A 12307-nucleotide genomic window follows, 5' to 3' on the forward strand; every position below is an offset into this window, starting at 1 on the left:
TCCAGTACTTTTTGTCGAAGCGCTCCTTTGCCTGGGCTGTAGCGGGGTGGGCCAAGGTGACTAGGCCATCCTCCAACAGTGGAAAGGATATCACTGTTTTTCTGTTCTATGCGTTGATACAGTACACTGTCCTTGTGCTGCTCCTCTGGGGTAAGGCTGAACATCTAGGCCACAAGCGCGTGAAAGTCCCCTAACTCATCATGGGGCAAGTCTCTAATTGGAATATGATACGGTTCCCCATTGGCCGTGATGAAGTCTGTAAATTCGTCAGTGTGGGACGAATGTGTGGAAGCCATGTCCTCCAGGTGGTCTGGATCTGTGTCCGTCCCTGTATCGGACAGATGCTGGGGCCTTGACTGGCCTTCACCCCTCCTGGGAGGCCTGGAATGTTATCCTCCATGGATGGCCCAGGGACATCTGCTGGAGGGCGTTGAGGCGATGCAGGGAGCCTTTGTTGCAAAGTTGCCACCAGTGTGGTTAAGGTGGATGAAATGTCCAGTGACATGTCCCTCTGGGGAGGCAATGGTGGAGCTGGCTGCACCGGAAGCAACTTGTCTCCCGTAGGAGATACATGCAGGGGTGGTAATACTGGCAGTCTGATTAGGCTTGCCTCACCCCGTGGAGAAGTAGGTTTTCTTCTAGGAGGTGGTGACGTGCTTGATGGGGAAGATGGAGGTTACATGATAGTCTTTTCATCCCGCTCGGCCACACCCTCAGAGGAAGAGAGACTTGGCTTTACTACAATGGTCCCATCTGGTATTACCGCCACTGCAAGGTTCGGGTACGATTCTCGTGGTAGAGCTGCCAGTGCTGACACTGTGTTGATAGGGGTGTCAGACGTTTGTCACTATAGCGGTGATCATGCGAGAAGCCACCATTTTTACTGTCAATGGGCCGTTGACAAGGGTGTCACAGTCACCGATGTGGTTGTCGATGGAGTAGCGCGTTTGCTTGTAGTCGGTCTCGTCAGCGAGGTGCTGGTAGATGGTGTTGATGGCTTCGGCATAGACGGCCTGGAGGTTGACGAGGACTTTGCACCGATTTTGAAGACTACGTTGATGTTACGAAGTTCGTTGGTCGTGTAGAGTATGAACAACCCCTCTGTCCCCAAGAAACACCCTGACGGTTTAGAAATATCGTCAGTGTGAATATTAAGGCCACAGGTGGAAGTCCGGAAAACCAGGACGCGGGAACAGCCGGAAGAACCCCTTGAGCGCTGTAAGGAAAGGTACAGTGGTTAAGTAAAGAAACAGGGCCCGAATACCTTTATGTGCATAACCCCAAAATACCTGAATACCTGTGAGGTCTTGGGTCAAGGCGTGGGTCTCCTAGCTGTAGCTGGAACAAGCTGTAGGGTAGAACAGGTAACCACCTATTTGTAGGACTGAGGCCCTAGCCAGTGAAGGGTTAAGCAAGTGGAGTCCGTGGAGCAAGCGTGGGTCGGTATCAGGCAAATCCAAAGTACTTGAAGGGTTAAGCAAGAGGAATCCGTGGAGCAAGCGTGGGTCGGTAACAGGCAAATCCAAAAGTTACTGAAGGGCTGAGAAGGAGCAATCCGTGGAGCGAACCGAGGTCAGAATCAGAGCAGGTCCTTGAACGAAGAGAGAACGTCACGTGATCCAAAACAAGACAGCTGTGAAGCAACGCCTTCGGTTCACAGACTCCTTTTATCCTCGGAAGGGTCGTACGTAGAGTCACGTGTGATGCAAACCGAAAGCGTTGCCATGCTGCTAGGCAACAGAAGTCACGTGATCCGTGAAGCGCCGGTCTCCGCAAGGGATGTGAGTTCCTGAAATGACGGAGCCTCCAGTTGATCTGCCACCGCCGTGAAGGGCGATAAACACCCGTTACCCCAAACCTGTCGTGCCGTGCCCTGCTGTGTGCGACGTGAGTGGGGAGCATAATGCACGAGCGTCGGGGAGTGCGGGAATGGGTAGACAAGGAGGGGCGAGCGGAATGGTGTGTCCGCGGTCTAGGAAGCGGTGTGACAGTTGACGAGGTTGCTTTTGCTGACAACGGCGAAGAGTGCCTACTAGACTTTGACATGGACTTGGTTGATGGGATCATCTCCCTGGGGTGATGGAAAAAGCCCTGGCTTCTCTTTTCTGTAGACACCACCTGGGCACTGACCTTCGGTGAAGACCCATCCTTGTGCAAAGATCTTGGCTCGTCATCAGAAGCTTCCTTGTGCTTCCTCTAGCTAGTGGCGTGGACTTCCTGTGACCTAGAACTCTTACTACAAGTGGTTCGCTGGCCCTTCCTGCCCTGCTGTAGCAAGGCATGGCTCTGTACAGATGCAGAGTCAGAGGCACCCGCCGGCATCATCGAGCCACGTGACAACAGTGACGATCCCTTGTGTCTTATTGGAAATTGACTGCAGATTTTGCAGTCCTGAATGACGTGGTGAGGGTGAAGGCAGTAGAGGCAGTCGTGTTGGTCTTTCACAGACATTTTTCAATCTGCAGGGGTCACAGGCCTTGAAAAGGCTCTTCCTCGTGGACTCATCCATGAGATAGGCCCAACTACGCAGACAATAAGTCTGTGAAGATTACCCGTGGCGGGCCCGGTCAACAGACCCAGCAACGCCACCATCAGCGACTTGCCGTCGAGAAGACGTTGAAAAAGATGAAAAAAGTCAATATTTTTCAAGAATAGTTGGAGAGAATATATGAGGCCTACTAACACTAACGTGCAGTAAAGAATCTGAAGATGGCCGACAGCAGAGGAGTTAAGGGAGGTGGTTCATATTGGCTTTGGGCAGTATGACCCAAAATTACTGTACTAGAAAGTTTTCAGTTTAAGTTTAAACTGCTCTATGTTACCGAGGATTCCAAGCATGATGACGGGGAATATTCACAGCATATGAATCTATGAAAGTTCAAATGCTGGAGAATACAAGTTATTCTGACAGAGCTTGGGCCAAGGATTCTCAGGATTACAGCCAAATAGTAATGGCATATTAAAGTTCTAAATATCTGAAAACCTCAAAAAACAAAAATAACTTGTGACAAATAGCATCTGCATTTCAAAGAACCGTAAACTGCTGTTCGATTTTGGATATAAGGGAGGAATTACCTTTGGACGAAGATGAGCCTGCTGTCGACACCCTTTCCTCCTCTTCCTCAGTTTTCAATCGAATGTGCGTCCAGTGCACGTCAGCCTGAATCTCCAGAGGATCCACTGGCTGAAGAACCTGCTGCAGTTTCAGGTTCCCCGCTAAAGTATGCAAGGGCATGGGATTTGTGGTAATCGTGGTGGGTTGGGATTGGAATGAGACAGGAAAGAGGACAGCGAAGATGTGGGATGGAATTTGAATAAAAGAGGAGGATAATAAAAGATAGAACAGAAAAGGAAAAAAGAATATAGTTAGATACAGCTTGAGAAGAATAGATCGCTAGAGCTTAAGCAAGGCTTAGATGAGGAAAATCAGCGTCAGGGCCAAAATCTATAGTCAAGCAATAGCAAGGGTATGATGCTATTAATACAATCTGTGCCGCCAACTGTTTAAAGCTCACATGCAATTATGGTTATTATAAGAGTTCTCCACCAACACATGCATTCCGTTACTTCCCCCACCTAGTAAACTTAGCAAATGAACAAAAAACGTGCACTGAGCAGTAGATTCAAACAGGGAGAAAGGTGGTGTTGTAAATATCTACACTTTAACTAAGCGCAAGAGAAAGAAAGGAGAGGTTTGCAAAGCTATCAGGCCAACCCCTGTATTACAACCGTAAAGAACGTCAGAGAGAAAACAAATTCTACAGTTCAACTTGTGTGCCATATGAACCCAAGGATTTTGTGTAATGTCACCATCTTAATCAAACTATGTTCCAGGTTGTTATGGCTTACTCTCATTCAAACTCGTACAGCACACATCGGAAACACCACCATCTACAGAATAGCTCAATTTGTTTTTTTGGCCAATTGTTATTACCAGCTTTTCACCTTTGAGTTGACTGCGGGTGGATTAGGTTTAAGGGAGAGCGACAACACTCCCCTTTATTTATCTTTGTTCTTGATGATGGTATTATCTTTCTCCAATTCAGGAGTAACAAAGGGATTAAAACAGCTTACTTTAGTTAGATGTGGAGACGCATATCACAGATCTTGGTTTGTTACTTTGCAGATTCACAAATCTTTGTCCCAGGACAGATCAAAGACAAATAATGTCATGGCTAGGACTTCCAGATATACACCAAGAGCTTATCGGTTCCTGTGGCACAAAACCTGCTCTTATCTGTTGCTGCCCATTATCTCCTCCCTTGTAATCGGCTCCTCTAAAAGCTCACGGGTTACTTGAGGCAACTGTGGCAAATGCGCATCTCGTATGAACCCGTCCGCCATACGTACATCTGTTTTGTGGGGGGCAGAGTGAACCCCAAAGTACTCCTCCACTACGCGAAGTTTCTCCCTCTCTGATGTGACCCTCCTTCCTTCCCCATCCAACAATGCTTCGATCCTATTGCGGCTCGCACGTAATTTCAGCTTGGCTGCTAGTAGCCGATTGGCTTTGTTACCTTTAGAATAGTAGTATTGCTTAAAGGGATGGTCTAGTAAAAAGTTTTATTTAAAAAATAGATAGGCAACATAAAAAAAAATACTAGCATTCTCCGTTTTAAAACTTCCTATGTAAAATTTTGAGCTATTCAAGCTCAAAATTCGCAAAAGCAAGCACATGGGCGCATCCATTTTGTGAAATGGAGGCCCTCCTGTGCTGGCTTTTGTGGCACTAATGAAGGAAAAGCCAGCCAGCTGTAGTAAACAAAGGCTACCGCTGGGTGGCTTTCCCTTCATTAGTGCTGTAGGCGGAGGACGGGGACCGGGGAGCCCGAGAGCCCCAAATGGTAAAGCAGATTCAGGCAGAAATAACGCGGCATTGCGGAAAACAACCGCGTTGTTTCTACCTGAAACTGCTTTCCCATTTGGGGCTCTCGGGCTCCCCCACGGGGAGCCCGAGAGCCCCAAATGGGAAAGCAGATTTAGGCAGACAACGCAGCATTTAGCATTTCCCATTTGGGTCTTTCGGGCTCCCCACGGGGAGCCCGAGAGCCCCAAATGGGAAATCAGCTGCAGGTAGAAACACTACGCGGCATGTAAACATAACCGCATGTGTTTCTGCCTGCTGTGGCTTTCACTTTTGGTCTCCGGTGCTCCCCTGGGAGCACCGGAGACCCAAAGTGATAGCCACAGCAGGCAGAAACACACGCGGTTGTGTTGGAAAACGCAGCGTTTTTCTTTCCAAGTTTCTCAGTCTCCTCCGAGCCGGAGGAGCCTGAGAAACTTGGAAAGAAAAACCGCAGCTTTTTCCAACACAACGTTGTATTTATGTTTGCGGTCGCTTCAAAAGCGACCGCAAACAAATACAACGTTTTTAAAGCTGCGGTTTTATTTCTAAGTTTTCCGGGCTCCTCCAGCCCGGAAAACTTAGAAAAAAAACCGCAGCTAGTGCTCATTTTAAAAAAATAAATAAATAGCACTTACCGAGATTCAGCTGCAGCTTTCCTGCTCTGGTCTCCGGTCCCCGTCCTCCGCCTACAGCACTAATGAAGGGAAAGCCACCCAGCGGTAGCCTTTGTTTACTACAGCTGGCTGGCTTTTCCTTCATTAGTGCCGCAAAAGCAAAAGCCAGTACAGGAGGGCCTCCATTTCACAAAATGGATGCGCCCATGTGCTTGCTTTTGCGAATTTTGAGCTTGAATAGCTCAAAACTTTACATAGGAAGTTTTAAAACGGAGAATGCTAGTATTTTTTTTTTTATGTTGCCCATCTATTTTTTAAATAAAATGTTTTACTAGACCATCGCTTTAACTCTCATCATACTATACGCTGCACGGCTCATGTGATGAGCCTCGAGGGCCCTTTGGGCTATCCTAACCTCACGTTTCAGTCTCTTGGTGGGTCTAAATCTACGTGCCGCTTCTCTCTTCCGGAGCTCCAGCTGGGCTTGTATTTGTTTCTTTGCCCTCCCTTTTTCTGCCGAGTAAGCAATTACCGGCCCCCGAAGCACAGCCTTTGCTGCATCCCATAACTTTGTATACGGCAGTGCCTCCGTCTCATTCTCATTAAAATAATGGTTAATAGCCTCTGAAATACATGAGCGCAACTGGGGATCCTCCAGGAGGAATTCATTCAATTGCCAGGTCCGTGGAGGGCTTGGCAAGGCCTGAAAAGAAGACAAAGCGAGTAGAACTGGGGCGTGATCTGACGAGGCTTTGGGCAGTATATCTATGTCAATTGTTTGGGCTATAAGCTTATCGGACACTAAGAACATATCCAACCTGGAGAATCCCCTGTGCCCCTAGAGTAATATGTATATTCTCGCTCTTCTGGATGACAGAATCTCCATACCTCTATAAGGGAATGCTCCCGCAGGAGCGTGGTAAGTGCCAAAAAATTATTTTTGTCAGCGCTAATTGGGGGGAGAGACTTATCCATCAAAGGATCAATTACAGCATTGAAATCACCCCCAATTATTACTTCACCCTCCGCATGTTCAAACAGGAGCTTCGAGACTGATTCAAAAAACGTGTTCTGCTGTGCATTGGGTGCATACAGAGAGACCAATGTCACTTCTTCCCCTGTAATTTGGCTACAACCAAGACATACCTGCCTCCCACATCCTTCAGCATCTTACAGACCACAAACGAGATTCCTCTGCGAACCAGGATGGCCACCCCAGCTCTTTTACTCCCTGAAGAAGCGCAAAATTTTGTAGGGTATAATTTACTATTAAGCCTAAATTCATCAGATGGGAGCAAGTGTGTCTCCTGAAGAAACAGGATCGAGGAGTCTAAGGTGGCCATGCGGTGCATCAAAGCTCTTCTTTTAATCGGAGAATTCAACCCCTGCACATTCAGGGAGAGACAGCAACAATCTGAGGTGGTCATAGCCTTATCATTATCCCCTTCAAGCAATCTTCCCTCTTCCTCCCCCAGTCGAGATGACTAAAAATAGATGCCCCTTCTCCACCTCCCTCCCCAGTGTCCCATCCCATCAGGCCCAAGAGAGCCCAGCATAACAAGAAACTGATTCCTCCCCATCGCGTACCCCAAGATTTGTATTGCACCCTGCTGTCTATCAGGTATACTTCAAAAGGACACATGACATCTCAAACCCCGCAGACCAGTGCAAACCCCGCCACAACCTTCGAAGATCAGGCTCCTCAAAAGACAAAAAAAAAAAAAATGACTAAAATACAAATTATCAAATGCTTGCCAAACTCGTAATGCAACCGATTTAAACAGTAACCCTTCCATGGTAACAATGACGGGCATAATCCGTGTGACGGGCACCCAACTTCAAACTCTCAGAAACATCCCCACATATCCCCATTTGCGGTAATCGCGCATCCAATGTGCATACATACAAATCCCCTCAAGCCTTGTTGCGTCTTTACATGTTCTAGAACGGCCAGGGCAGGATCCGGGACAGGCAGACATCCTATCAGTTTACTTGCGCTGTTGTCTTGTTTAGTCATTTCAAGGTCAACTCCCTGCCCCATTTCCTCAATCAGCATATAACCCTGCCCAGAGCAAGGCGAATGTACATCAATATTAGCCCAATTTATTCCAGTGGCTACTCCACCTGGGGAGCCCCATGGCCACATCCATTTACTTCCTATCAGTCATCCTGCTGGCATCTTTCACATATTAATGCAGCTACTTGCCACTGAGAAAACCACCAGCCTATCATCACTCACTCAGCCTACTGTATTCCCATAGTCCATTTAAACATTCTGCCGAGGCGCATGAATTCTTCATGTTAACTTTCATCATCGATTCCAGGGGGAGTGCTGCCCCTTTGCTCCGCGTCCTCCAGTATCTTGCATGCTTTAACTAGAGCACAACCCCTGGGTCTTCGCCTCTTGTCCTTCGGCATGGGACTAACAATTAGCCCTCTCTCCGTGTCAGCCCCTATGCCGCCTGACTCGCCTGCAGCGCTTCGCAGCCATTCCTCTGCCTCTCCCTCAGAACCGATGCTGCAAGGGCGGTTTTGGTATTCAAACAGTAGCCTGCACGGGTATCCCCATCTGTAGCAGATCTTTTTCGCTTGAAGCCAGGCGGTGATTTTCTGGAGGCGTCTGCGGTTTGCTAAGGTGTACGGTGAGAGGTCCTGAAACAATGATATGGCATAGTCCCGGAATTCCACCTTTTCCACCTTTCTAGCCACCATTATCTCCTCTTTTTGCCGAAAGAAGTGGACCCTAGTCAGGACATCCAGGAGGAGATTACGCCTTCGCTGGATAGAGGAATACACCCAATGAGTCCTGTCCAGGATCAGTTCTTCAGAGTCACGCATTTTTAACAAGGTTTTAAAGAGATCCCGCACATATCCAGCGAGTTCCTGGTCCTGGATCTTTCTTGGCACTCCTCGGATCCTAATGTTATTCCTCCTTGAGCGGTTTTCCAAATCCACCTGTTTTGCCGCCATTTCCTCCAGTCTGCTCTCCACATTCTGCATTCTTTTGGCGAGATCCTCATTGTCCCGCTATTGCTCACATGCCAGGGTCTCTAATTCATCAACCCTGGTCTCAAGGTCGTTCAAATTGGAGCTTATTTCTACAATCGACCGTGCCAGGGAGTCTTTTGAAGACTGGATCTCCGATATTATTGCCGTCGTAATGTCCTGCTTAAGTGCTCTCAGCATTCCCTCTAGTTCGTGTCTGGATAGGGCCGGATCGAGGATTGAATCAGACCCCTGTGAGGCGTGAACCTCTGCTACAATCGATTCCAACTTCTGTGGGGTAGGCGTTGCTGCAGTCAGGAAATTTGTAATTTTGCTCCCTCTGTTCTTATTTCCTGTTTTGGGCATCGCCAGAGAGAGGTTGCTCAAGTCAGTAGAGTGCCCTTCGAAGTTCCCTTGAAAGCCATGCCCACAAACGTGTGCCCCTACGACATTAGCTTCTCATACAGCACCTTAGCACCTGCTTATACCAGGGTCTTGTTTGCCTTTTCGGCTAACTTGCCAAATCCGTATCTTCAAGGTCACAGCTCCCAGATTAGGCGTCAAAATACTGCTTTCAAGCCGCAACACAAACAATTGGCTCCCCCGTCGTCCACCGCCACATCGCTCCTCAACTTCGGATATGGGCGTTCTCCAGCTCCGTGGAGTCAGCGGCCCCGAGCAGCCCGACACGAGCCGCCTTCCCCCCCAAGCCGGCAGCAGCAAGGGGAGGCGCACCCAGCCCGTGCCTCAACACTCCACTATGCCTCCACGGGCCGCCCGCACCAGCGCCCCCCTTCTCTCCGAGGCTCTCCACTCTCCTACCGGCCTGCCCGCAAGCCTCCTCCGTCTCGCCTTCTCAACCTTCGCTCCCCCAGCTGCAGGCTTCTCCAATACGCCCGCCTGCCTTACCGGAGGCTTGCCTTCTCGTTCCAGCTCTGCATTCACTGGGCTCGCAGAGTGCCGGGGGTCTCAGCGGCTCCTCCGCGTCTCCTGCGGCACCCTCAGCTCCTTCACTGCCTTCACCTCAGACAGTGCGATCGGCCCGTGGGACACAACTCTCTCCCTGGTAATTGCTCTCTGTGTCGGTGCACCTTGGCTCGCATCAGCGCTCCACTCCCACAGCCCTGCATATTCTTCAGGTCCTGCTTACGCCTCCAGGTCTCACGACGAACTCGGATACCGCAGCTCCCGCGCGCCCGCCATCTTGCGCGCCAACGGCTTCCCCTCGCTCGACTCCGGGCCTCGAGAAAAACAGCTCCCAGGCGACTATAAACTTTGCATCCCGTCGCACCACAAGGCACTCCCAGCAACTTCCAAGTCAAAATTTAGGGGACTAAGGGCTCCTAATAGCTTTGAAATCGGGGCCCGTCCCGGAGCTTACAGCAGGCACGTCCGCAAGGCGCCTTGCCTGGGCACGCCCAGGGAGGGACTATATTTTCACAATGCAATGGTGAGTGTTTCCAGCAACTCAACACAAGTAAGGTTGGAAAGGGAGGAACTTATGCTGTGATTTAACAGTAAAGCTGTAGGCTAATTGGGAATGGTAATCAGAATTTTCCAGCCACAACGCTATCCAGCGTAGACCGAAAGATCGTATTAGAGGAAGGCAGAAGAACCATCTCCAGATAACACCAGTGAGGCACAGCTGCAGAGAAATTATAAATTACTCACCGCAGTGACTAACGTACTCTTAGTCCATAGTCCCCTTTCCTCCATACTGCATAGGCGTCCCTCGCGAGGGACGGGAGAGGGAACCTTTTTCACCAGAAAAATCATCTTCCCCTCTAAATTTAGAGGTGCACGGAGGCGCCGCCCTGGGAGCATGCGCTGCCCTGACTCCACCCTCCGGCGCCACACCTCAGTCCCCAAAGACGCGTCGACAATAGATATACCATTGCCTAATGACACCAGATTAGGGGGGGGATGGTGGGACATATGGAGGAAAGGGGACTATGGACTAAGTACGTTAGTCACTACGGTGAGTAACTTATAATTACTCTTACGTCCTGTCCCCTTTCCTCCATACTGCATGGGCGATTACAACTGAATGTAGTCCCAGGGTGGAGAGGAGACCCCCCTTAAGCAAACAGGTTCCGGAGGACCGCCTGTCCAAAAGCCCCATCTGCTCTGGAGCCGGGAACCAAACAGTAATGCTTGCAGAAAGCAGAGGGAGTGCTTTTGACCTGCCAGGGGACATGGTGTTGAAAGGCGATGGCCGTTGCCTTGGCCCTGGCCGCGTGGGCATGCATGTTCGCCAGAGGGAATCTATGCTGGCCCTCGTACGTCTCCTTGATGGCCGAGACCATCCAGCTGGAGAAGGAGGCCTGATAGCCCGGCCTTCGGTCTCCAAAGGTGATGAACAGGGCGTCTGACTTGCAGAAGCCCTTGGTCCTGTCTAGGTAGAATTTCAGGGCACGCCTGACATCCAGGCAGTGCAGAACTCTCTGAGGCTCATCCTTCGGGTCCGCAAAGAATGCAGGAAGGCCGATCTCCTTGTTTAAGTGAAAAGCTGATGGCACCTTAGGTAAAAATGCCGGATGGGTCCGCAGGACCACTTTGTCCTTGCGAAAGGTGGTGTACGGCTCTTAAGGCGACTAGGGCCTGGATCCCACTGATGGTGACCAGCCTGATGTCCGCAGTCGCCATAGGCTCAAAAGGCTTGTGCGCAAGGGCGCCCAAGACCCGATTCAAATCCCACACTGGGTTATGGCTTCCTGATGGGCGGGTAGAGCCTAGCGAGCCCGGCCAGATGTCCGGACGATCGGGTTGGAGAAGAGCCCTTCCTCCGTGTTCTTGTAGGCCCCAATGGCTGAGAGCAATGTGCGGCAGGTGTCCACCTGCACGCCCGAGTTGGCGAGGTGAGCTGAGAATGACAGCGCGTCATCCAATGAGCAAGCCAGCGGGTCGATGTCATGTCCTTGGAGTGAGCCCAATGGCAGAACCTGGTCCGTTTACTTTTATACTGGGCTCTGGTAGCCTTGCTCCTAGCCCTTTGTATGATCTCCAGATTGGCTTGAGATAGGTTGAGGTGGTTGAGCGTTACCTGCTCAGGAAGAACTAAGTGAGGGCCAGTTTCTGGGGGTTGGGGTGGACGACCCTGCCCCTCTGCTGTGTCAAAAGATGTGCTGAGCCCGTCGGGAGGTGGATTGGAGGGACCGCCGAGAGGCTGAGCAGATCCGACAACCATGGCCTGGCTGGCCACCACAGAGCTATCAGAATAAGGTTGAGCTGGCGAGACTCCTTGAACTTGCAAAGTACTCTGTGAATCAGTGGAGTGGGCGGGAAGGCGTATGCTGACATGCCGTTCCACTGGATCCACAAGGCGCCGCCCAGGGAGCCTAGGCCCTGCCAGGGGGCGAACTTGGGGCACTTCTTGTGCCTGGTGGCAAAGAGATCCACCTGAGGGAAGCCCCAACAGTGGAAGATCTCCTGTGCAATGATGTCGTTCAGCTGCCACTTGTAGTTGTCCGCTCCCAACCTGCTGAGCCTGTCCGCTTCCAGGTTGGATTCCCCTGGAAGGTACACTGCGGTGAGGTAGATGTCGTTCTCCAATGCCCATTCCCACATGCTGATCGCCAGTCTGCACAGGGAAGGGGACCTGGTCCCCCCCCACCCCCTGCTTTTTGATGCAGTACATACTGGTTGAGTTGTCTGTCTGGATGATGACAACCCTTCCCTTGAGACGTGGGAGGAAGGCTCTGAGCGGTAACCAGACGGCTTTCAGTTCCAACCAACTGATGTGGTATTCTTGTTCTTGACGGGTCCACGGGTCCTCCAGGGTGGCTCCCCAGCCCTCCAGGGAGGAGTCTGTGGTAATTGTCACCTGAGGGACGTGGGGCCAGAAGGGCTTGCTGTTAGGCAG

The 12307-nt window shown here is 50.5% G+C and overlaps 1 protein-coding gene across 19 annotated transcripts in view; it reads right to left on the reverse strand.

Moving 5' to 3' along the window:
• Positions 1–12307, reverse strand: part of MICAL3 (microtubule associated monooxygenase, calponin and LIM domain containing 3) — a 2299897-nt gene that overhangs the window by 567102 nt on the left and 1720488 nt on the right. For 18 of the 19 annotated variants that reach the window (XM_069628665.1, XM_069628668.1, XM_069628663.1 and 15 more), the window contains one exon: positions 3076–3216. The exons of the other annotated variant lie outside the window; for it this stretch is intronic. In XM_069628665.1, coding sequence (XP_069484766.1) covers positions 3076–3216 — 141 coding nt within the window. The remainder of the gene's footprint in view (positions 1–3075; positions 3217–12307) is intronic. 19 annotated transcript variants of the gene reach the window in all.

Source organism: Ambystoma mexicanum, chromosome 12 (genome assembly GCF_040938575.1).
Source record: "Ambystoma mexicanum isolate Mex_15411 chromosome 12, UKY_AmexF1_1, whole genome shotgun sequence".
Lineage (NCBI taxonomy): Eukaryota > Metazoa > Chordata > Amphibia > Caudata > Ambystomatidae > Ambystoma > Ambystoma mexicanum.